This window comes from Lissotriton helveticus (assembly GCF_964261635.1).
Source record: "Lissotriton helveticus chromosome 1_1 unlocalized genomic scaffold, aLisHel1.1 SUPER_1_unloc_3, whole genome shotgun sequence".
NCBI lineage: Eukaryota > Metazoa > Chordata > Amphibia > Caudata > Salamandridae > Lissotriton > Lissotriton helveticus.
The window spans coordinates 4563189-4589067 of NW_027611670.1; the positions used below are offsets into that span (position 1 = coordinate 4563189).

At 49.2% G+C, this 25879-nt stretch overlaps 1 protein-coding gene across 1 annotated transcript in view; it reads left to right on the forward strand.

Annotated features, from left to right (window-relative positions):
* Positions 1–25879, forward strand: part of LOC144805849 (lymphocyte antigen 6E-like) — a 52602-nt gene that overhangs the window by 5945 nt on the left and 20778 nt on the right. Inside the window, exon 2 of the mRNA XM_078672328.1 lies at positions 24374–24490. Coding sequence (XP_078528454.1) covers positions 24374–24490 — 117 coding nt within the window. The remainder of the gene's footprint in view (positions 1–24373; positions 24491–25879) is intronic.

Sequence of the window (25879 nt, forward strand, 5' to 3'; positions counted from 1 at the left end):
CAACATCATCTCCTACGCCGATGACACTCAACTGATCCTATCTCTCACCAGAGACCCTAACACTGCCAAAACCAACCTGCATGAAGGAATGAAAGAAGTAGCCGACTGGATGAAGCACAGCCGTCTGAAACTGAACTCAGACAAAACAGAAGTCCTCATCCTAGGCACCTCCCCCTCCGCCTGGGATGACTCTTGGTGGCCAGAGGCCCTTGGAAAAGCACCAATCCCGACGGACCACGCACGGAACCTGGGCATCATCCTGGATTCCTCACTCTCGATGAACAGACAAGTCAACGCCGTTTCTTCATCTTGCTTCAACATTCTTCGCATGCTCAAAAAAACATTTCGATGGATCCCCACCGAAACTAGAAAAACGGTCACCCACGCTCTGGTCACGAGCCGACTGGACTACGGAAACACCCTCTACGCCGGTACCACCGCAAAACTCCAGAAAAAACTCCAACGCATCCAGAACGCCTCAGCCAGGCTCATATTAGACATCCCGCGTAAAGAACACATCTCTGGTCACCTGAAAAACCTCCACTGGCTCCCCGTCAATAAGAGGATTACTTTCCGGCTCCTGACCCACGCACACAAAGCACTCTACGAAATCGGACCCGAATGCCTCAACACACGACTGTCCTTCTACACCCCCTCCCGCCAGCTACGATCCTCCAACCAAGCCCTTGCCACTGTACCTCGCATCAACAAAACCACCATGGGAGGTAGATCCTTCTCCTACCTGGCAGCTAAAACCTGGAACTCACTTCCCACTCACCTTCGCCTTACTCAAAACCACCTAGCATTCAGAAAGCAACTTAAAACGTGGATATTTGACAAGTAAATCCCCACCCTTCTTCAAGCGCCTTGAGACCCTCTGGGTATGTAGCGCGCTATATAAATTTATTGACTTGACTTGACTTGACAAGTCCTGCTGTGTGGGGGCAATAAAGTACGTCCGCAAGGCTTGGTTTACAGCCTGGGACCGGATCGAGTTGCCAGGTGCAGTTGGGGGTTATCAGAAGGGCCTGCTCGAGCGGGGAGGATGAAAGGACAAACTTGTTTAGGGCGGAAAGTGGCTCTGGGGTTTTGTCACGAGGACAAGGGTTTGTGACCTCCAAGCATTTGGTCATGCTGGAGCAGAGCGCCGGGGATGGTTGCGAGGGCAGGGTGAGTCGTGGGTGACTCGCAAAGCGCGAGGTGGCTGCGGCACCTAAAATGGATGCTGTTTACGTGTGGTCGATGGCTCTTGTTAAGCGCTGTCTGCCGTTTACGCGCTGGTTGATGGCGCCGGTGATGTTCACGTTTGTCGATTTATGTTTTAACAGTCCTCCCTTTGAACATTCCCAAGACATCTTGCTACTCTATTTCAATCCCCATAATGTCCTGTATCTCGGTATCATGTATTACGTTTATTCGAGCTGTGTAGGAGTCTAGATTTTTGGGGCACAAGGAGTTCATACATAGAGAACACAGAGGAGGTATGCAGTGTATCCCCAGACAGCAGCCACATATTATAAATATTGGAATCAAGCGGATCATCAATACTTTCCATCCCCACTCTATTAATATCCCCCAAAACCAGCTTCCAACTGTCCAAGTCTCTTGTCCTTGATGGGTCTCTGATGAAAGTCTGTGCAAATGTTCAATGGCCTTATAAACAGAAGGTGAATTATCGGGAACAAATGTGCAACAGCTGGCACCGATGATGCGGCATGCTCCTCCGCGGTCTGCCAGTACCACGTCTAGTACAAGACGATTCCGCAAAGTCATGAGGCGGACCGCCTGAAGCTCGGCAGTGTTGTTGGTGAGGATGCCAGCTGTCACGTTCAAAGCTATCTCAACTGCCTGAGACAGGTGTCAAATGGTCCGGCTGTTTGCCATCAGACCCCAAAGTAGAACAAGGCCTTCAACTGCATCAAGAAACTGGGATGCCGCCGAGTCTGCTCAGTCAGTGTCTCCGGACCGTTTTTCTCTATGATGCCCAACAGTTGCAGTGTAGGTCGGAGACAGAACAAAGACTATGTAGCAAGTGCCCCCCCCCCCCCAGCCTTTTGTGAGCCAGGTGTAGGCTTTAGTTCCACAGATGAAGTACATGTTTGGCGATGCAACAAATGAAGGGGGGTCGGTGGTATGTAGAGTCCTGGTGATGCGACAAGTACTGTGGCCCACGTTTTTCGTCCCATGGCCTTCAATGCAAACAAGACCTGAGACGCTTACGACAGATAGGGCTACAGTTGTGGTTGCAGCTGTTCTTTTCTTTAGAAAGGAGAAGGTGGGTCTGGCTGGATTATTGAACACTTGCATTTCCACTTGTTCATTTGCAGGAATGTCCATTGGGAAGGTCGCATTTGAAGTGGGAGGACAAAAGGGAACAGCTGTTCTTCCAGTTTTGTTCAGCCAGAACTCGTTGTAGAATTGTTTTATTGTTCCATCAGATGTGGCATTGTCGTTGTAGCTTTCCTGTAGAAGCATTAACCAGGCAAGGCAGGACCCATGTACAGAGAAAGGTGAAGGGATGAAAGGAATAGAATGTTCAGTGGCATGTGGTAGCAGCCCACAGACCCAAAAGTTCGTAGCATTTGCAACAAGATTGTGCTGGTGCAGCAGTTGGACGAAAGTTATTCCAGAACTCTCTGCGTCGTTCTCGGAGGTGTGGTGACAGTGACACCAGACAGTGTTCTTTTTCAGTGGTGGGTTGCACAGTGGGCATAAATGTTTGATAAGCAGGAGCACTCTCTTCGATGATCCAGACTGCTACCATTCGCAAGAGGCTTGTGAGTGATACTGCTATGAGTGCAATTGTCGTTATACTGTGAACTTTTGCTGTCTTGGCATCGTCGCGGCTGTTCTTCCGTCATCTGGCATCTTCCATCACCTTCAAGGGGCTAGATGACTCACAGAACCACATACTTCATCTAGCGTATCTCCTGGTAGCCTTTGTAGTTTTGGCTACCAATCTGAGACTTTTGACTTAGTTAGTGGTCTGCATGTCGAGACGCCCTCCTTTTGTCGACCTCAGGTTGTACCCTGGTACAGTAGGGTCGGATACTCTGCCAGTTCAAGTGTCTCAGTTTGTGGGTAGCAGCTTAAGGCTGGTCGGTCTTTGGTCAGGAGCTCTTCTTGGACGTCCACTTCCTTGCTGGTCATCAGGGTTGGTGAGATCCGTCGACAGTGGTGAGCGTGCAGCCAGTTCTTCTTTCCTTCCACTCGAAGGGAAGTTAGGGTGGCGATGAGGACCTGCCAGGGGCCCATCCACCTGGGTTGCAGACTCTCCGACCTCTGGAAATTCTTCACAAGGACAAAGTCGCCAGGTTTGATATCATGTCCTGGACCCCTGGACACATCCGGAATGGCATGCAGCACCTGTTGGTGGATAATTGTTAATTCGGTTGTGAGCTTATGCAGGTAATCAGACCTTAATATGTCCGGGACCTCATTAATGGTGGATGGTTTCAGTGCCTCCAAGACATTCATCGGCCTACCAAAAATTACTTCGTAGGGTGTCAGTCTATGCTTGGTTAGGGTGGAACGCATCGATAGCAATGCCAGTGGGAGTGCGTTGGGCCATTTCAACCCAGTGGTGGTGGCTATTTTTGCAAGTTTCAGTTTCAGTGTGGCATTGTGCCGTTCTACTAGGCCTGCTGATTCGGGGTGAAAGACAGCGTGGAATTTTTGCTTCACCCCTAAGCCCTTCAGGATGTTTTGGATTACTTCCGCTACAAAATGGGGGGCCATTGTCGCTCCATAAAATTCGACAAAGGCCGTACCTAGGGAAGAATTCTTTCAACACCTTAGCTGTGGCGGTATTGTAACGAGTGGGGTATGCTTCCACCCATTTGCTAAATGCACACACAATGACTAGGACGTACTTGAGACCATGGCACATTTCTAACTATGTAGTCCATTTGGAGGACTTCTAAGGGGTGATCGGGGACTCCAAACCCTCCCGTGGTACTGCTGTCCCCTTCCCTGGGTTGTGATGTGGGCACACCATGCATTGCTGTACCAAACGTTTTGCTGAGTCTGCAATCTTGCTGTTATGCAATACTCTCGTGATTAGCTCGGTCATGGGTGCAGATCCTATGTGTGCTGGTAGGTGTGCCATGGTCCGTATGGGAATCAGATATGCGTTCGGTAACAGCCATTTGTCACCGTCTTTTGTCCTCCAGCAGCCTTCCTCATCTTTCAGTCCCACTCGTGCCCATTCTGTCAGTTCACTCTGTGTGCCTGTCGTTTGTATGTCCCTTATGGTCGCCCTAGTGTCAGTCCAGTGTTCAGCTTGCGACCTGGTCACATACATGCGTGTCGTTGTTCTGTCTTGTGCTGTGGTCCCTGTCCAACAAGATCGGTCACCTTCTTATAAGCCTGACACTTGATTACTGCTAGCTGCTTTGGGAGGAGGACTGCTTCTGTCAATGCGGAGACTAGATCTCCATGTAGGATGGGGGTGCCATGTGACATCAGGAACCCTCTTTCCCTCCAAAGGAGCCCGAAGTGATGACCCGCCCCAAAAGCGTACTGGCTATCGGTATATATGTTGACTGTCATGTCAGCCGCTAGGATGCAAGCTCGTGTAAGGGCAATGAGCTTAGCCACTTGGGCAGATCGTTGGGTAATGCGAGCAGTTTCTATGACAGTTTGAGCTGTGGTTACGGCATATGCTGCTGAGGTAGTACCGTCAGGAAGTTTGAGGCATGAGCCGTCTACCCATAGTTCCCCATCTGATTCTGGAAATGCAGTGTCTCCAAGATCAACTCTACTCTTAATCTGTTCATCAGTGAGGGTTACGCAGTCGTGTAGTGAGATCGTATTGGGGTCGTTTTCAGGAAGAGGCAGCAATGTGGCCGGATTGAGGGTGGAACATCGTTTCAGCGTAATGTGTGGTGCTAACAGAGTCAGTTTGTATCCAGTCAGTCGGGCACTCGTCAAATGTTTTGTCTTAGTCTGATTCCTGACTACTTCAGAAGCGGTCGCTCCCACGCTCCCTGGCCTCCTGGTGGTATCGTTATCTGCATTCTTTCTCTGCACCCCCTTTAAACTCTGTGCTTTGCAAATAGCTCTCAGCGCTCATAGCACTCCTGGTGATATCGAGATTTAATTTTTAATTAACTCAATCTGTGCAGTGCAAATAGCCCTCAGCGCTCATAGCGCTCTATTTGCCCACTAGCGCCGCATAACAGAAAAGCGCTTTAGATATCTCTCCCTGTGTCCCCAGCCTCACTCGGCTTTACATCGCTTCCATTTTGTTTGTTGTTGTGCCTTAGAGCCCTTCCTCTCCGCCCCGCTACCGCCTCCCAGCTGCCCCTCCGATGCCCCTCCCCTCCCACCATCCACATATGTCAGATGCCTTTACGCGCAGCGTTCACGCGCAACAGAAGCGCCCCATGCCGCCGAAGGTGTGCCAAAGGTACGCCCGTCTACGCCCGTCCGCGCCTGGACCGCGCCCAGCACCAGACCCCCTGGTCCCCGCATCACCCACCCCTCCCGCATTATATACGACGCCTCCACCCTCTTAGCACTTAACCCCGGCCGACTCCCTAACTGCGCCCAAGCAGCACCAGGACACATCCATGGACCCTTCACCTGCCACTCCTGCAAATTCAACTGCATCAAGACCCACAGCAAACCCATAAACACCAAACAGAGATCCAACACCAACCACCTTAAATGCATCCTTCTCAACACCCGCTCGGTTCACAAACACGCCATCGACCTCTGGAATCTACTCGACACCATTTCCCCGGACATCGCCTTCCTAACAGAAACCTGGATGAATGCCTCTTCAGCTCCAGACATCACCATAGCCATCCCGGACGGTTACAAGATCATCCGTAAGGACCGCACCATCCAAACAGGTGGAGGCATCGCCATCGTCCACAAGAACACCATCCGCGTCTCAACCAGCTCAGAAGACAACTTCGCCACCGCCGAACACCTTCACTTCCAGATCCACACCGACCCCAAGACCACACTCCGAGGCACCCTCCTCTACAGGCCACCAGGACCCCGTACAAAATTCAGCGAAGACATCACTGACTTAATCACCCCACACGCCCTCCCCTTGGAAGAATACATTCTACTGCGAGACCTCAATTTCCACCTGGAAAAGAGCAACGACAGTAACACAACCACCCTTCTGGACAATCTCGCCAATATCGGACTCAAACAACTTGTCAACACCCCCACACACTATGCAGGACACACACTCAACCCTATCTTCACTTCCAGCAAGCATATCTCCTTCACTCACACCACACCCCTCCACTGGACGGACCACAGTTGCATCCACTTCATTTACAATAAGACCACGATCCACAACCACCCTCAACCAACTCTGCGAAGAAATTGGAACAAGATCACCATCGACCAGATCTCCACATCGCTTCTTCAAAAACCCCCTGCCTATTCAACGAACCCTAACCAAGCAGCCATCAACCTCGCACAATGGTTAACCCAAACCGCCGACAAACTAGCACCCTTGAAAACACATCAAATCAAGCAAGGAAGCAAGAACGCCCCCTGGTTCAATGAGGACCTTAAGAAATCCAAGAAGCTCCGTCGTTCCCTTGAGAAAACTTGGAAAAAAGACCCAAACACTATCACCCAAGCCGCCTTAAAAAACGCCACCCGCAAACACCACCAACTAATCCGAACAGCCAAGAAATCAGCACTCAAAGACTAGACAACAACGCCCACAACAGCAAGGAACTTTTCAACATCATCAAAGAATTCACCAACCCCACCGCCAGCTCAAACGACATCACCCCCTCTCAAGCCCTCTGCGACTCCCTCGCCTCATTTTTCCGTGACAAAATCGCCGACATTCATAACAGCTTTGACAACCAACCCGCAAACCAGTCCACCCCACTCACCTCCGAACCTGTACCTCCTCCGAATAACCTTTTCAACTGGAACCCAATCACCACAGAAGACACCATTCGCCTGATGAACTCCATCCACTAAGGATCCCCTACAGACCCATGCCCCCATCACATCTTCAACAAAGCAAACTCCATCATCGCACCCCATCTCCGAGACGTCATCAACTGCTCCCTCAACTCCGCCACATTCCCAGAAAGCTGGAAACACGCCGAACTCAGCGCCCTTCTGAAGAAACCCACAGCTGACCCCACCGAACTCAAAAACTACCGCCCCATCTCGCTCCTCCCATTCCCTGCCAAAGTCATTGAGAAAGCCATCAACAATCAGCTCGCCGCCTTCCTCGAAACCAACAAATCTCTGGACTCCTCACAGTCTGGCTTCCGAGCCAAACACAGCACCGAGACCGCCCTCATCGCAGCAACAGACGACATTCGAACACTACTGGACAACGGAGACACAGTCGCCCTCATCCTCCTTGACCCCTCTGCAGCCTTCGACACAGTCTGCCATAGCACCCTGTTACAACGCCTCAGAAACATCGGAATTCAAGGAAAAGCATTGGACTGGATCGTCTCGTTCCTCACCGGAAGAACTCAGAGAGTTCGCCTCCCCCCTTTTAAGTCAGAGGCCACCGAAGTCATCTGCGGCGTCCCGCAAGGATCATCACTCAGCCCCACCCTCTTCAACGTCTACATGAGCCCCCTCGCAACCATCGCACGTCAACACAACCTCAACATCATCTCCTACGCTGATGACACTCAGCTGATCCTCTCACTCACCAAAGACCCAATCACCGCCAAAACCAACCTACATGAAGGGATGAAAGAAGTAGCCGAGTGGATGAAGCACAGCCGTCTGAAACTGAACTCGGACAAAACGGAAGTCCTCATCTTAGGTGCATCCCCTTCCGCCTGGGACGACTCTTGGTGGCCAACGGCCCTAGGAAAAGCCCCCATACCGACGGACCACGCACGGAACCTGGGCATCATCCTGGATTCCTCACTCTCGATGACTAGGCAAGTCAACGCCGTCCCATCATCATGCTTCAACATCCTTCGCATGCTCAAAAAAACATTTCGCTGGATCCCCACCGAAACTAGAAAAACGGTCACCCACGCACTGGTTACAAGCCGTCTGGACTACGGAAACACCCTTTACGCCGGTACCACCGCAAAACTGCAGAATAAACTCCAACGCATCCAAAATGCTTCAGCCAGACTCATACTAGACATCCCCCGCACAGACCACATTTCTGTTCACCTGAAATACCTTCACTGGCTCCCAGTCAACAAGAGGATAACGTTCCGTCTCCTCACCCACGCACACAAAACCCTATACGAACTTGGACCTGATTGTCTCAACACGCGCCTTTCCTTTTACACCCCCACCCGCCAGCTACGTTCGTCCAACCAAGCCCTCGCCGCTGTTCCGCGCATCCACAAAGCCACCATGGGGGGGGAAGATCCTTCTCCTACTTAGCTGCTAACACCTGGAATACCCTTCCCATCCACCTCCGCCTTACTCAAAACCACCTAGCCTTCAGAAAACAGCTTAAAACCTGGATATTCGATAAGTAAACCTCCCATCCCTTCCTCAAGCGCCTTGAGACCCTCTGGGTATGTAGTGCGCTATATAAATTTCGACTTGACTTGACTTGACATGTGGTACTAGCACTGTGATGGGGTTGGAGAGCACTATTATCTCGCTCTGTTGAATGGAAACTGCTGCAGCGGCTACAGCGCGCAAGCAAGGGCAGCGCTCTAGCTACTGGGTCGAGGGTGGCAGAGAAATACGCACAGGGGTGTTGCTTGTGGCCAATTGCTTGTGTCAGGACAGATAATGCTCATCCCTTCCTTTCGTGCGTGTAGAGGGAAAAAGGTTTGGAATAGTCCGGTGTTCCTACAACGGGTGCTGAACAAAGGGCATCTTGCAATTCTTTGAACGCAAACTGGCATTCGGGTGTCCAAGGGAGTGGAAAGGGTCTGTCTTTGGCTAGGAGGGAGAGAAGGAGTTTGACAATGAGACTAAAATCCAGCAACAATTGTCGGCAGAAAGAGGTGAGGCCAATCAGTAAGCGGACTTGTTTCTGGGTCTTGGGGACAGGAGTGTCGAGAATGGTCTGGATTCTGTCTGGTGAGAGCGTTCTTCCTTATTTTGACAAAAGGTGTCCTAAATACGTCACTTGGGGTTGGCAGAATTTGTAGTCCGATTGCTGATACTGGTTCTGTCGGGGGCAGTCAAAAGCATTTGTCCTACCTGGCCTCTCTTTGCTAATGTCATTTGCGTGCCCTCTTCCCCGTCCTCTACCTCTGGGCCCATTTGCTACTTCGTGCCTTTGTCTTTATTTATTTCTGCTAGAATCGGGCATTGGGATTTCCAGTGTCCAAACCCTTTACAAAATGCACACTGATCTTCCCCTAAGTCTCGTTGTCCATTGTACGGAGTAGTCTCGTTATTCCTAGGTGGTGGCGCTCTCGGGGTATTTTGTTGATATCCTCCCTTGTACTGTTCCCTTCCTGAATTTACACCTTGTAGCTGCGCTATCATAACTCTTTCTTTTAAGTCCTTCTTTTTCTTTTCGTTGGCCCTTTCGTTCTCGTTCTTCTGTTGCTCGTAATACTGGGCCATATGGAGGATGGCCGCTGGCTTAGAAGCTTCCCAACTGCTCTAACTGGTCTGTAACTTCTGTGAAACTTCTGGTAATAGACCTTTAGGATTCTTTCGTAAGTCTGGCAGGGATTTTCGAAACGTCAGAATGTTCTGTCTATCCCAGGGCTGATATACCCAATTATAGATCACCCTTCCCTTAGCGTCTTGGTGATTTATATCGTCATGCATTCCTTGTCCTCTAGGGGGGACCCAATAGGGGGCAGCTTCCTTGATGGACATCATATTATCTACTCTGTCTATCGGGGTTCCATTATTGTTGATGTTGCTTCTTTGCCTGTCTGCCCTTGCTCCATAAGGTGACAAAAGATTTCCAATGTTTGAGAGAATAGTTCAGCTACATCGCATTCACTCTAGTCTCCTATATCTACCTTCCTGTACAGAGTTATGAGCCGGTCGTGCCGTTTGGTGCTATATTTTTCTTCATACGCTGTGAGCATATGGTAGCAAAAGCGCACGACAAAGTGTCGTTTGCGATTGTCCGTGTACGAGTTACATATGTCCGTTAAGTGTTCCTCAGTTTCCTTTCTATCGATTAGTCTTAACTATTCTATCGATGCCAGCTTGCTCATTTTTACTGAATCGGGGGATTCTTACCGACTCCTTTATTTCCGTTCTGTCTAGCATGTTATCTGATAAGGCATTTGTCGCGAGAGGCTCGGTCGGCGCAGAGGCCGTAGGTACCGAGGACCTGGCGTTACCTTCAGTGGTATTCGGAGGTTCTTGCTGTTGCCCTAGGGCATGGGTAGGGGCATAAGGAGGGGGTATACAGATAATTGGTGGACCTAGAAGTAGATCGTCATCAATCCTTTGTTTTGATGGGAACTCAGGGTAAAGGGTTGAGGGAACTCTAACCGGGAATTGACCCGAGATCTCTGCCTCTCGTTCTTTCCTAACTCTTTCTCTTTCCAGAATTTCCTCTTCTAACTTTTTTCCAGCTAGGTGAGCTGATTTTCGCAGTTCCTTTTCTACTCTTGCTTCCCTTGTCTTTCGTTGCGGTGTTTCTTTTCGCCATAAGCCGAAGCTGTCAAGCATAGTTGGCGTAGTTTTCTTTATACGTAAAGCTATCTCTAGCATATCTATTTTAGCAGGATCAAAAGATCCCGTCAGTGGCCACTGATTTTCCCTATCTTTCTTTGTATTATTATGCCGTAGCTTACTGTAAGCTACAGCGACTAGTCTGTATTTTATAAACATGTCCTTATTAGGGGTGCCTTCCGGTGGAGCCGGATGATCGACCTCTAATAAATGATCTGGGTTGAACCAGGAGGGTATACTCAGACTTGAGTCCCTTGCTCATTGCACCATCAGGATTCAAGCAAGCCGGGCCGAAGAAGGCTGTGATGCCAGAAACCAGTCCCCGGAAGCTTGTTTCCTTCCCAGTACAAGAATTGGCTTGGTAGTTTGGTTTGCCCTGTTCCCATCATGCACTGGGACAGGAACAGACTAATTTGCATATAGCCAGGTTCTGAGCTGGGATGGTGCAGTGAGCTAAAAAACGGTGATGGATTAAAACCATGATCTCTTGACTTGGTAAGAGTATTCTGCATCATTCAGAAACTCTGTCCATCACCAACCCCCTTTTCCAAAATCGGTTTTATCCACACTATGTGTGGGAGGGTATACTCAGACGTGAGTCCCTTGCTCATTGCACCTTCAGGATTCAAGCAAGCCGGGCCGAAGAAGGCTGTGATGCCAGAAACCGGTCCCCGGAAGCTTGTTTCCTTCCCAGTACAAGAATTGACTTGGTAGTTTGGTTTGCCCTGTTCCCATCATGCACTGGGACAGGAACAGACTAATTTGCATATAGCCAGGTTCTGAGCTGGGATGGTGCAGTGAGCTAAAAAACGGTGATGGATTAAAACCATGATCTCTTGACTTGGTAAGAGTATTCTGCATCATTCAGAAACTCTGTCCATCACCACCCCCCTTTTCCAACATTGAACCAATTACCAATCAGTGGGGAGAAGATAGGCATGACGTATAATCGGACAAATGAAGATCTCAAACCATTGTGGACAAAGGTCCACACTACATATCCTTCACTGCAAGCAAAGAGAGAATATTCCTACTCTTAGTTGTTTGCAAACAGAGAATATCTCAAAGAGAACCAATGTATCAATTAGCTAACGAGCTAAACAAACCAATAAAGCACAATACTAGTATTTCAATAACAATCAATCATTTCCATTTCTAGTCGTTTTCACAACCTTACCCGGACCGTATGGACAGTTCTTCGTCTTCCACTTCCAGTGCCCGACCGTCCTCTTTTCTCCGTATTAGCTGCGGCACTCCTGTGGCATCCCAGTCAGGACCGTAGGTCACTCGAGAGGTCCGTTCGGAACCGGTGAAGTTCGGATGATCGGCCGCCAGACGAGGGTCTCTCTTGGGCAGGTGCACTTCCCGATCGTTGCAGTTGTTCACTCCGTCGTTAGGACCTCTCTACCTGGACCCACGTGTCGCCGATGGGCCCCGAGTTGGGACGCCAATTTGTGGGAAAACAGCCAATCTTTAACGAATAACAAGGCTGTTCGGCGCAGGGCGCCTTTAATCCCAATATCGATATTTACCAAATAAAGAGACTGGCGCTGGAAACTGGAAAGCAAGAACGAGTTTATTGCTTTAGTAGAGAATACAACAGGCCTGACACAATCAATGTCTTCAGGAGGTGTTCTAACAACTTCTCCGCTGCCCCACATTATATACAGTTTTAAAGTAAGTTTATTGGTGGCCAAACATCCTAGGAATTACCACCCCCCAGCAGGTTCTCACAGAGTCCCAACAGTTGGTTGTCCCCCACCCGGCTCTTGATTGGTGATTGATATCACACAGCCAGAAATTCCAATGGGGACTGTAAATGCATGGGATCGGTCAGATCTAAGAGTTATGTAGATGATAAGATTATGCATCTCTGTGTGTGCAACAAGTCCTGCTGTCTGGGGGCAATAAAGTACGTCCGCAAGGCTTGGTTTACAGCCTGGGACCAGATCGAGTGGCCAGGTGCAGTTGGGGGTTATCAGAAGGGCCTGCTCAAGCGGGGAGGATGAAAGGACAAACGTGTTTAGGGTGGAAAGTGGCTCCGGGTTTTGTCACGTGGTCAAGGGTTTATGACCTCCAAGCATTTGGTCATGCTGGAGCAGAGCGCCTGGGATGGTTGCGAGGTCAGGGTGAGTCGTGGGTGACTCGCAAAGCGCGAGGTGGCTGCGGCACCTAAAATGGATGCTGTTTACGTGTGGTCGATGGCTCTTGTTAAGCGCTGTCTGCCGTTTACGCGCTGGTTGATGGCGCCGGTGATGTTCACGTTTGTCGATTTATGTTTTAACAGTCCTCCCTTTGAACATTCTCAAGACATCTTGCTACTCTATTTCAATCCCCATAATGTCCTGTATCATGTATTACGTTTATTCGAGCTGTGTAGGAGTCTAGATTTTTGGGGCACAAGGAGTTCATACATAGAGAACACAGAGGAGGTATGCAGTGTATCCCCAGACCGCAGCCACATATTATAAATATTGGAATCAAGCGGATCATCAATACTTTCCATCCCCACTCTATTAATATCCCCCAAAACCAGCTTCCAACTGTCCAAGTCTCTTGTCCTTGATGGGTCTCTGATGAAAGTCTGTGCAAATGTTCAATGGCCTTATAAACAGAAGGTGAATTATCGGGGACAAATGTGCAACAGCTGGCACCGATGATGCGGCATGCTCCTCCGCGGTCTGCCAGTACCACGTCTAGTACAAGACGATTCCGCAAAGTCATGAGGCGGACCGCCTGAAGCTCGGCAGTGTTGTTGGTGAGGATGCCAGCTGTCACGTTCAAAGCTATCTCAACTGCCTGAGACAGGTGTCAAATGGTCCGGCTGTTTGCCATCAGACCCCAAAGTAGAACAAGGCCTTCAACTGCATCAAGAAACTGGGATGCCGCCGAGTCTGCTTGGTCAGTGTCTCCGGACCGTTTTTCTCTATGATGCCCAACAGGTGCAGTGTAGGTCGGAGACAGAACAAAGGCTATGTAGCAAGTGGCCCCCCCCCAGCCTTTTGTGAGCCAGGTGTAGGCTTTAGTTCCACAGATGAAGTACATGTTTGGCGATGCAACAAATGAAGGGGGGTCGGTGGTATGTAGAGTCCTGGTGATGCGACAAGTACTGTGGCCCAGTTTTTCGTCCCATGGCCTTCAATGCAAACAAGACCTGAGACGCTTACGACAGATAGGGCTACAGTTGTGGTTGCAGCTGTTCTTTTCTTTAGAAAGGAGAAGGTGGGTCTGGCTGAATTATTGAACACTTGCATTTCCACTTGTTCATTTGCAGGAATGTCCATTGGGAAGGTCGCATTTGAAGTGGGAGGACAAAAGGGAACAGCTGTTCTTCCAGTTTTGTTCAGCCAGAACTCGTTGTAGAATTGTTTTATTGTTCCATCAGATGTGGCATTGTCGTTGTAGCTTTCCTGTAGAAGCATTAACCAGGCAAGGCAGGACCCATGTACAGAGAAAGGTGAAGGGATGAAAGGAATAGAATGTTCAGTGGCATGTGGTAGCAGCCCACAGACCCAACAGTTCGTAGCATTTGCAACAAGATTGTGCTGGTGCAGCAGTTGGACGAAAGTTATTCCAGAACTCTCTGCGTCGTTCTCGGAGGTGTGGTGACAGTGACACCAGACAGTGTTCTTTTTCAGTGGTGGGTTGCACAGTGGGCATAAATGTTTGATAAGCTGGAGCACTCTCTTCGATGATCCAGACTGCTACCATTCGCAAGAGGCTTGTGAGTGATACTGCTATGAGTGCAATTGTCGTTATACTGTGAACTTTTGCTGTCTTGGCATCGTCGCGGCGGTTCTTCCGTCGTCCGGCAACTTCCATCACCTTCAAGGGGCTAGATGACTCACAGAACCACATACTTCATCTAGCGTATCTCCTGGTAGCCTTTGTAGTTTTGGCTACCAATCTGAGACTTTTGACTTAGTTAGTGGTCTGCATGTCGAGACGCCCTCCTTTTGTCGACCTCAGGTTGTACCCTGGTACAGTAGGGTCGGGATACTCTGCCAGTTCAAGTGTCTCAGTTTGTGGGTAGTAGCTTAAGGCTGGTCGGTCTTTGGTCAGGAGCTCTTCTTGGACGTCCACTTCCTTGCTGGTCATCAGGGTTGGTGAGATCCGTCGACAGTGGTGAGCGTGCAGCCAGTTCTTCTTTCCTTCCACTCGAAGGGAAGTTAGGGTGGCGATGAGGACCTGCCAGGGGCCCATCCACCTGGGTTGCAGACTCTCCGACCTCTGGAAATTCTTCACAAGGACAAAGTCGCCAGGTTTGATATCATGTCCTGGACCCCTGGACACATCCGGAATGGCATGCAGCACCTGTTGGTGGATAATTGTTAATTCGGTTGTGAGCTTATGCAGGTAATCAGACCTTAATATGTCCGGGACCTCATTAATGGTGGATGGTTTCAGTGCCTCCAAGACATTCATCGGCCTACCAAAAATTACTTCGTAGGGTGTCAGTCTATGCTTGGTTAGGGTGGAACGCATCAATGGCAATGCCAGTGGGAGTGCGTTGGGCCATTTCAACCCAGTGGTGGTGACTATTTTTGCAAGTTTCAGTTTCAGTGTGGCATTGTGCCGTTCTACTAGGCCTGCTGATTTGGGGTGAAAGACAGCGTGGAATTTTTGCTTCACCCCTAAGCCCTTCAGGATGTTTTGGATTACTTCCGCTACAAAATGGGGGGCCATTGTCGCTCCACAAAATTCGACAAAGGCCAGACCTAAGGAAGAATTCTTTCAACACCTTAGCTGTGGCGGTATTGTCTCGAGTGGGGAATGCTTCCACCCATTTGCTAAATGCACACACAATGACTAGGACGTACTTGAGACCATGGCACATTTCTAACTGTATGTAGTCCATTTGGAGGACTTCTAAGGGGTGATCGGGGACTCCAAACCCTCCCGTGGTACTGCTGTCCCCTTCCCTGGGTTGTGATGTGGGCACACCATGCATTGCTGTACCAAACGTTTTGCTGAGTCTGCAATCTTGCTGTTATGCAATACTCTCGTGATTAGCTCGGTCATGGGTGCAGATCCTATGTGTGCTGGTAGGTGTGCCATGGTCCGTATGGGAATCAGATATGCGTTCGGTAACAGCCATTTGTCACCGTCTTTTGTCCTCCAGCAGCCTTCCTCATCTTTCAGTCCCACTCGTGCCCATTCTGTCAGTTCACTCTGTGTGCCTGTCGTTTGTATGTCCCTTATGGTCGCCCTAGTGTCAGTCCAGTGTTCAGCTTGCGACCTGGTCACATACATGCGTGTCGTTGTTCTGTCTTGTGCTGTGGTTCGGGCAGTAATGTCTGCTAGTGCGTTTCCCTGTCCAACAAGATCGGTCACCTTCTTATAAGCCTGACACTTGATTACTGCTAGCTGCTTTGGGAGGAGGACTGCTTCTGTCAATGCGGAGACTAGATCTCCATGTAGGATGGGGGTGCCATGTGACATCAGGAACCCTCTTTCCCTCCAAAGGAGCCCGAAGTGATGACCCACCCCAAAAGCGTACTGGCTATCGGTATATATGTTGACTGTCATGACAGCCGCTAGGATGCAAGCTCGTGTAAGGGCAATGAGCTTAGCCACTTGGGCAGATCGTTGGGTAATTCGAGCAGTTTCTATGACAGTTTGAGCTGTGGTTACGGCATATGCTGCTGAGGTAGTACCGTCAGGAAGTTTGAGGCATGAGCCGTCTACCCATAGTTCCCCATCTGATTCTGGAAATGCAGTGTCTCCAAGATCAACTCTACTCTTAATCTGTTCATCAGTGAGGGTTACGCAGTCGTGTAGTGAGATCGTATTGGGGTCGTTTTCAGGAAGAGGCAGCAATGTGGCCGGATTGAGGGTGGAACATCGTTTCAGCGTAATGTGTGGTGCTAACAGAGTCATTTTGTATCCAGTCAGTCGGGCACTCGTCAAATGTTTTGTCTTAGTCTGATTCCTGACTACTTCAGAAGCGGTCGCTCCCACGCTCCCTGGCCTCCTGGTGGTATCGTTATCTGCATTCTTTCTCTGCACCCCCTTTAAACTCTGTGCTTTGCAAATAGCTCTCAGCGCTCATAGCACTCCTGGTGATATCGAGATTTAATTTTTAATTAACTCAATCTGTGCAGTGCAAATAGCCCTCAGCGCTCATAGCGCTCTATTTGCCCACTAGCGCCGCATAACAGAAAAGCGCTTTAGATGTCTCTCCCTGTGTCCCCAGCGTCACTCGGCTTTACATCGCTTCCATTTTGTTTGTTGTTGTGCTCCCTCAACTCCGCCACATTCCCAGAAAGCTGGAAACACGCCGAACTCAGCGCCCTTCTGAAGAAACCCACAGCTGACCCCACCGAACTCAATAACTACCGCCCCATCTCGCTCCTCCCATTCCCTGCCAAAGTCATTGAGAAAGCCATCAACAATCAGCTCGCCGCCTTCCTCGAAACCAACAAATCTCTGGACTCCTCACAGTCTGGCTTCCGAGCCAAACACAGCACCGAGACCGCCCTCATCGCAGCAACAGACGACATTCGAACACTACTGGACAACGGAGACACAGTCGCCCTCATCCTCCTTGACCTCTCTGCAGCCTTCGACACAGTCTGCCATAGCACCCTGTTACAACGCCTCAGAAACATCGGAATTCAAGGAAAAGCATTGGACTGGATCGTCTCGTTCCTCACCGGAAGAACTCAGAGAGTTCGCCTCTCCCCTTTTAAGTCAGAGGCCACCGAAGTCATCTGCGGCGTCCCGCAAGGATCATCACTCAGCCCCACCCTCTTCAACGTCTACATGAGCCCCCTCACAACCATCGCACGTCAACACAACCTCAACATCATCTCCTACGCTGATGACACTCATCTGATCCTCTCACTCACCAAAGACCCAATCACCGCCAAAACCAACCTACATGAAGGGATGAAAGAAGTAGCCGAGTGGATGAAGCACAGCCGTCTGAAACTGAACTCGGACAAAACGGAAGTCCTCATCTTAGGTGCATCCCCTTCCGCCTGGGACGACTCTTGGTGGCCAACGGCCCTAGGAAAAGCCCCCATACCGACGGACCACGCACGGAACCTGGGCATCATCCTGGATTCCTCACTCTCGATGACTAGGCAAGTCAACGCCGTCTCATCATCATGCTTCAACATCCTTCGCATGCTCAAAAAAACATTTCGCTGGATCCCCACCGAAACTAGAAAAACGGTCACCCACGCACTGGTTACAAGCCGTCTGGACTACGGAAACACCCTTTATGCCGGTACCACCGCAAAACTGCAGAATAAACTCCAACGCATCCAAAATGCTTCAGCCAGACTCATACTAGACATCCCCCGCACAGACCACATTTCCGTTCACCTGAAAGACCTTCACTGGCTCCCAGTCAACAAGAGGATAACGTTCCGTCTCCTCACCCACGCACACAAAGCCCTATACGAACTTGGACCTGATTGTCTCAACACGCGCCTTTCCTTTTACACCCCCACCCGCCAGCTACGTTCGTCCAACCAAGCCCTCGCCGCTGTTCCGCGCATCCACAAAGCCACCATGGGGGGGGGAGATCCTTCTCCTACTTAGCTGCTAACACCTGGAATACCCTTCCCATCCACCTCCGCCTTACTCAAAACCACCTAGCCTTCAGAAAACAGCTTAAAACCTGGATATTCGATAAGTAAACCTCCCGCCCCCTTCCTCAAGCGCCTTAAGACCCTCTGGGTATGTAGTGCGCTATATAAATTTCGACTTGACTTGACTTGACATGTGGTACTAGCACTGTGATGGGGTTGGAGAGCACTATTATCTCGCTCTGTTGAATGGAAACTGCTGCAGCGGCTACAGCACGCAAGCAAGGGCAGCGCTCTAGCTACTGGGTCGAGGGTGGCAGAGAAATACGCACAGGGGTGTTGCTTGTGGCCAATTGCTTGTGTCAGGACAGATAATGCTCATCCCTTCCTTTCGTGCGTGTAGAGGGAAAAAGGTTTGGAATAGTCCGGTGTTCCTACAACGGGTGCTGAACAAAGGGCATCTTGCAATTCTTTGAACGCAAACTGGCATTCGGGTGTCCAAGGGAGTGGAAAGGGTCTGTCTTTGGCTAGGAGGGAGAGAAGGGGTTTGACAATGAGACTAAAATTCAGCAACAATTGTCGGCAGAAAGAGGTGAGGCCAATCAGTAAGCGGACTAGTTTCTGGGTCTTGGGAACAGGAGTGTCGAGAATGGTCTGGATTCTGTCTGGTGAGAGCGTTCTTCCTTATTTTGACAAAAGGTGTCCTAAATACGTCACTTGGGGTTGGCAGAATTTGTAGTCCGATTGCTGATACTGGTTCTGTCGGGGGCAGTCAAAAGCATTTGTCCTACCTGGCCTCTCTTTGCTAATGTCATTTGCGTGCCCTCTTCCCCGTCCTCTACCTCTGGGCCCATCTGCTACTTCGTGCCTTTGTCTTTATTTATTTCTGCTAGAATCGGGCATTGGGACTTCCAGTGTCCAAACCCTTTACAAAATGCACACTGATCTTCCCCTAAGTCTCGTTGTCCATTGTATGGAGTAGTCTCGTTATTCCTAGGTGGTGGCGCTCTCGGGGTATTTTGTTGATATCCTCCCTTGTACTGTTCCCTTCCTGAATTTACACCTTGTAGCTGCGCTATCATAACTCTTTCTTTTAAGTCCTTCTTTTTCTTTTCGTTGGCCCTTTCGTTCTCGTTCTTCTGTTGCTCGTAATACTGGGCCATATGGAGGATGGCCGCTGGCTTAGAAGCTTCCCAACTGCTCTAACTGGTCTGTAACTTCTGGTAATAGACCTTTAGGATTCTTTCGTAAGTCTGGCAGGGATTTTCGAAACGTCAGAATGTTCTGTCTATCCCAGGGCTGATATACCCAATTATAGATCACCCTTCCCTTAGCGTCTTGGTGATTTATATCGTCATGCGGTCCTTGTCCTCTAGGGGGGACCCAATAGGGGGCAGCTTCCTTGATGGACATCATATTATCTACTGTCTATCGGGGTTCCATTATTGTTGATGTTGCTTCTTTGCCTGTCTGCCCTTGCTCCATAAGGTGACAAAAGATTTCCAATGTTTGAGAGAATAGTTCAGCTACATCGCATTCACTCTAGTCTCCTATATCTACCTTCCTGTACAGAGTTATGAGCCGGTCGGGCCGTTTGGTGCTATATTTTTCTTCATACGCTGTGAGCATATGGTAGCAAAAGCGCACGACAAAGTGTCGTTTGCGATTGTCCGTGTACGAGTTACATATGTCCGTTAAGTGTTCCTCAGTTTCCTTTCTATCGATTAGTCTTAACTATTCTATCGATGCCAGCTTGCTCATTGTTACTGAATTGGGGGATTCTTACCGACTCCTTTATTTCCGTACTGTCTAGCATGTTATCTGATAAGGCATTTGTCTTGAGAGGCTCGGTCGGCGCAGAGGCCGTAGGTACCGAGGCCCTGGCGTTACCTTCAGTGGTATTCGGAGGTCCTTGCTGTTGCCCTAGGGCATGGGTAGGGGCATAAGGAGGGGGTATACAGATAATTGGTGGACCTAGAAGTAGATCGTCATCGATCCTTTGTTTTGATGGGAACTCAGGGTAAAGGGTTCAGGGAACTCTAACCGGGAATTGACCCGAGATCTCTGCCTCTCGTTCTTTCCTAACTCTTTCTCTTTCCAGAATTTCCTCTTCTAACTTTTTGCCAGCTAGGTGAGCTGATTTTCGCAGTTCCTTTTCTACTCTTGCTTCCCTTGTCTTTCGTTGCGGTGTTTCTTTTCGCCATAAGCCGAAGCTGTCAAGCATAGTTGGCGTAGTTTTCTTTATACGTAAAGCTATCTCTAGCATATCTATTTTAGCAGGATCAAAAGATCCCGTCAGTGGCCACTGATTTTCCCTATCTTTCTTTGTATTATTATGCCGTAGCTTACTGTAAGCTACAGCGACTAGTCTGTATTTTATAAACATGTCCTTATTAGGGGTGCCTTCCGGTGGAGCCGGATGATCGACCTCTAATAAATGGTCTGGGTTGAACCAGGAGGGTATACTCAGACGTGAGTCCCTTGCTCATTGCACCATCAGGATTCAAGCAAGCCGGGCCAAAGAAGGCTGTGATGCCAGAAACCGGTCCCCGGAAGCTTGTTTCCTTCCCAGTACAAGAATTGACTTGGTAGTTTGGTTTGCCCTGTTCCCATCATGCACTGGGACAGGAACAGACTAATTTGCATATAGCCAGGTTCTGAGCTGGGATGGTGCAGTGAGCTAAAAAACGGTGATGGATTAAAACCATGATCTCTTGACTTGGTAAGAGTATTCTGCATCATTCTGAAACTCTGTGCCACCACCCCCCTTTTCCAACATTGAACTAATTACCAATCAGTGGGGAGAAGATAGGCATGACGTATAATCGGACAAATGAAGATCTCAAACCATTGTGGACAAAGGTCCACACTACATATCCTTCACTGCAAGCAAAGAGAGAATATTCCTACTCTTAGTTGTTTGCAAACAGAGAATATCTCAAAGAGAACCAATGTATCAATTAGCTAATGAGCTAAACAAACCAATAAAGCACAATACTAGTATTTCAATAACAATCAATCATTTCCATTTCTAGTCGTTTTCACAACCTTACCCGGACCGTATGGACAGTTCTTCGTCTTCCACTTCCAGTGCCCGACCGTCCTCTTTTCTCCGTATTAGCTGCGGCACTCCTGTGGGATCCCAGTCAGGACCGTAGGTCACTCGAGAGGTCCGTTCGGAACCGGTGAAGTTCGGATGATCGGCCGCCAGACGAGGGTCTCTCTTGGGCAGGTGCACTTCCCTATCGTTGCAGTTGTTCACTCCGTCGTTAGGACCTCTCTACCTGGACCCACGTGTCGCTGATGGGCCCCGAGTTGGGACGCCAATTTGTGGGAAAACAGCCAATCTTTAACGAATAACAAGGCTGTTCGGCGCATTGCGCCTTTAATCCCAATATCGATATTTACCAAATAAAGAGACTGGCGCTGGAAATTGGAAAGCAAGAACGAGTTTATTGCTTTAGTAGAGAACACAACAGGCCTGACACACTCAATGTCTTCAGGAGGTGTTCTAACAACTTCTCCGCTGCCCCAAATTATATACAGTTTTACAGTAAGTTTATTGGTGGCCAAACATCCTAGGAATTCCCGCCCCCCAGCAGGTTCTCACAGAGTCCCAACAGTTGGTTGTCCCCCACCCGGATCTTGATTGGTGATTGATATCACACAGCCGGATATTCCAATGGGGACTGTAAATGCATGGGATCGGTCAGATCTAAGAGTTATGTAGATGATAAGATTATGCATCTCTGTGTGTGCAACAAGTCCTGCTGTCTGGGGGCAATAAAGTACATCCGCAAGGCTTGGTTTACAGCCTGGGACCAGATCGAGTGGCCAGGTGCAGTTGGGGGTTATCAGAAGGGCCTGCTCAAGCGGGGAGGATGAAAGGACAAATGTGTTTAGGGCGGAAAGTGGCTCCGGGTTTTGTCACGTGGTCAAGGGTTTATGACCTCCAAGCATTTGGTCATGCTGGAGCAGAGCGCCGGGGATGGTTGCGAGGTCAGGGTGAGTCGTGGGTGACTCGCAAAGCGTGAGATGGCCGCGGCACCTAAAATGGATGCCGTTTACATGCGGTCGATGGCTCTTGTTAAGCAAGATGGCGCCGGTGATGTTCACGTTTGTCGATTATGTTTTAACACCAGTGAGTTGGCGATGGCGGGCCAGCCACTCTTGCTGGGCACAGTGAACTGGCGCTGGCGAGCCAGCTGCCCTTGCTGGGCACTGTGAGCTGGCAAGCCAGCCGCCCTTGCTGGGCACAGTGATGTGTTTATGCATTCTATAGTAGTCTCTTCAAAACCCAGATGATTTGAAGTTCAAATCACCTAATGGTGACTTAAAGAAGCACTGATTAACGTACCCAAGTGGGTTAATGTACCTACTGCCGCGTTTTTTTTAAACTCTAGGTCACAAGTTTGAAGCCAAGAGGGTCGGATCAACCTGTAAAGTTCAAGGTGTTAATACAATGTGTACCAAATTGGTCTGACTATAGTACTGTGGGTAAATCTTTGATAAACACAGTCTCCCTTCAGTCGGAGGGGGGGTACTGCATGAAAGTTTTATTAGTTTTGACAATGCCAATGATTTGACTTTGGGGATGGCTAATACATTTATTTAGCAAAGGCACATTTTTTTTTAGTGCAGCATAATTTCAATCCCTTTGCCTTGCTGACTCCGCGTGCATCTTGAATATTAATTAATAATTGCACATTTTAGACCTTTTTAAAATTTGTTTGTTTAAGACCACACCGTTTTCAGTCCGTCGCCAAGAAGATAAACTATCCGCTTTTGATTAATGCTCTTACATTTTTGCCAGCCCAGTTAATGAGCTGAAGGATTCGATTTAAAGGCATCAGTATTATCCCATAGAGACATAGAAGGCCCTTCCAGCCAGAATCAGATCAGTAAAGCATTCCAAAAACACTCAAGAGGTTACTGCACCAGCAGTACACTTTTGCATATGCAAAATTCAGTCGGTCTAGTGGAATATTTGCTCTAGTGAGAGACCTCTGTCCTTAAAGATAATTAATAGCCGGTCACACACCATTTAGCTATTTGAAGCGGAAAACAAACTAACACAGAAAAGAGACATCAGGGCAGTCTCGGCCGGCATATGACGGATCGGTGGGGGAAGGGGGGAGTTTGGGGGGAGCAGGAGGGGTTTACTTAAAAAAACAAAAAAACTTTCCGTCCGGCGCCACCTCCGATCAAACCGTCCTGCATTTTCGAAATCCAGCAGCTCTGCTCTCGTCATCAGGACAGGCAGCCTCCCTCCCCTCCTCCAATCACAACGGGTGGTGTGCATTGGAGTGAGCCCCACCCGGGCCATTTTCTCTATGTATGCTGCAGGCAGAAGCATACAGAGAGAAATAGGGAGAGTGGGCGGTCCTGCGCGAGGGCTGGGGGGGAGGGGCTTGCCCACTGTTGTGCATACTGACTAATGGGTCAGTTCTCGGGCTGACCAAATAGTCAGCACTAACAGTCGGCAAGCCACTCCCCTCCCCTCCTCCTTGCCCTCGAGCAGGACCGCCCACCCCCAACCAGGCACTTCTGCTTTCTTGCCCTGTGAGAAGAAGCACCATAAAATGGCTGTTTTTTTTTTTACCATATTTATTCTGCCTTCTCGCACTGCGAGAAAGCAGTCGGGCGACGCCGCCACACCCCAATGGGGGAGCTGCCACTGGTCGGTTGAATCACTCGTTTTCACGAGATTCGCCACTCCAGCTAAAGCTGCACTAAAATCTTGTTAGACCGCTCGAGGCTTCTGAGCCTCACTGCGTCACTTAAGTCAATCAGGTCTAGTGTAGCTCTGACAGCATGTGGGGGTCATGATGTTATCCGTGCCATGGACATTTATGTTGCATGTTTTTATTCAACCCCAGCATGTTTCCCTCGTCTTCGTTGCTTCATGTTACTCTCATGAAGGTGTCACTCATTGTCATTGAAATGTCACTCATAATTTCACTGACATTATGGAAGGTCACACATAGCAGCCTGAAACCTTGGCAGCTCTGGTGCTCTTTCTCTGATGTGTAGAGGGAGTGGGTGGCAGGCTCTGGCCTTGGCCTTGGACACAGGGACAAGCTGCAGCCTGCCCTAGGATAGAGCAAACGCTGACCCCATCTACACAGGTGAATTATAGGTTAATATTGTAAAGGCTCCCAGAGGGCACATTGCATGGAACCTGACACTGGGGGTCATGAGCATGACTTTACATTTGTTAATAGTTTTTTCTTTTCTTTTTTCAGCCCATTCTCTGCAGTGCTACACGTGTAGGAATGCACCGCACAGTACAGCCTGCAACACCGTCACAAACTGCTCTACACCTGCAAGCGGGTTCTGCATGGAAGTGGTGGACAGAGGAAGTAAGCACAGCAAGATGCAGAAATGCAAATACTGTAAAATGTTCAACCTCAAAGTTTGCAAAATCAAAATGGTGCAAGACACATTATAAGTGACACAGTCAGATGTGAGATGTATCTGAAAGATCTCATAAGTTTCATTGCACTTGAAATATGTTCTTTTTAGGAGCTGTTAGACAATGCCTGCACACATTTTAAATAAGGAGGCAAAAGTCACAATTTCTGAAATTTGCAGAACACAATATTAATCAAATTGCTAAAAATTCTGCATTAGACCACTTTGCATATTTTTTTTACCTGAGTGTGCATCTTGCAAGAGGCCCACCAACTGGTTTACTGAAACCAGTTCATAGTGGGTATTTCACAAAAATGTTTAACATGACCGCTTGTGTGAGAAAAAAATGTGCTGCAGGATACTAGCAAATCACATTTCACTACAAAAGTGTAATTTGATAAACTTTACATTAAACTTCACCAGGAAGAAATCTGATGTGATTTTTACCTACCTTGGTGTAGGCATGTGTTAGAATTGGGGGTCTCTGGTTGGCACAAGTATTCACTTGTGACAAGCAGGGACCCTCTCCTCCAAGTCAGGGCGAAGGATGACCTCTTAGAATTACCCTTGCTCACCCTCTAGGTGCGTGGCGTGAGCAGCCAAGGCTATTCTTCAGGCGTTTCTGAGTTAAGCATTTGTAATCACACACACAGTAAATGTACCAATCCCCCCACAAATGGACACCAGGCTGTGGTTATCAAAATACGGTTTCTTTATATAAAAATATATCTGTGCAGGTAAGGCTTATCACAAGACCAATATAACGATTTTAATTTAGGCCACCAGATTGTAAATAGGCAGTGTTCTTGGATACAGTTCTAATGTTTCCTTTTTAGTCTATTTTGCTTCAAAAACGGTTCTCTTAGTTCTTTGTTGGTTTTTAAACGGATTAGGTAAATTTCTACCCCTCTGGGACCTCAGGGACTCGGTCCTGCACTTGGTAGCGTTTCGGACGGGTGAAATCCCAGCACCCCTTCCAATACTCACGCTTCTCGCGTGAGCCGGGGGTACGCGACGTACCGCTCCCGACAATGAAGCGTACGGGGCTGTCACCAAGGTTATGCACGCTGCTGCCCAGAGGCTCCGAGGCTCGAGTGCGCTTGGGAGAGGCGCTACGAGGCACGTCAAGACTGAACAGGGCTTCGGGTGGTGATCAATGAAGCGCCCAGCCGTGACGAGGGGAGGACGTACCTAAACCACCGAAGCGACGCACAGGGCTATGGGGAAAGAAGAACGTTGCGGGCCCCGAGACAAGCCCTGTGCGTGGAATTGGTCAGTATGACTTGCAGTGTGTTCCGGTCCCGTGGCGCACTCCACGAGTGTGCGGCAGTCACGGA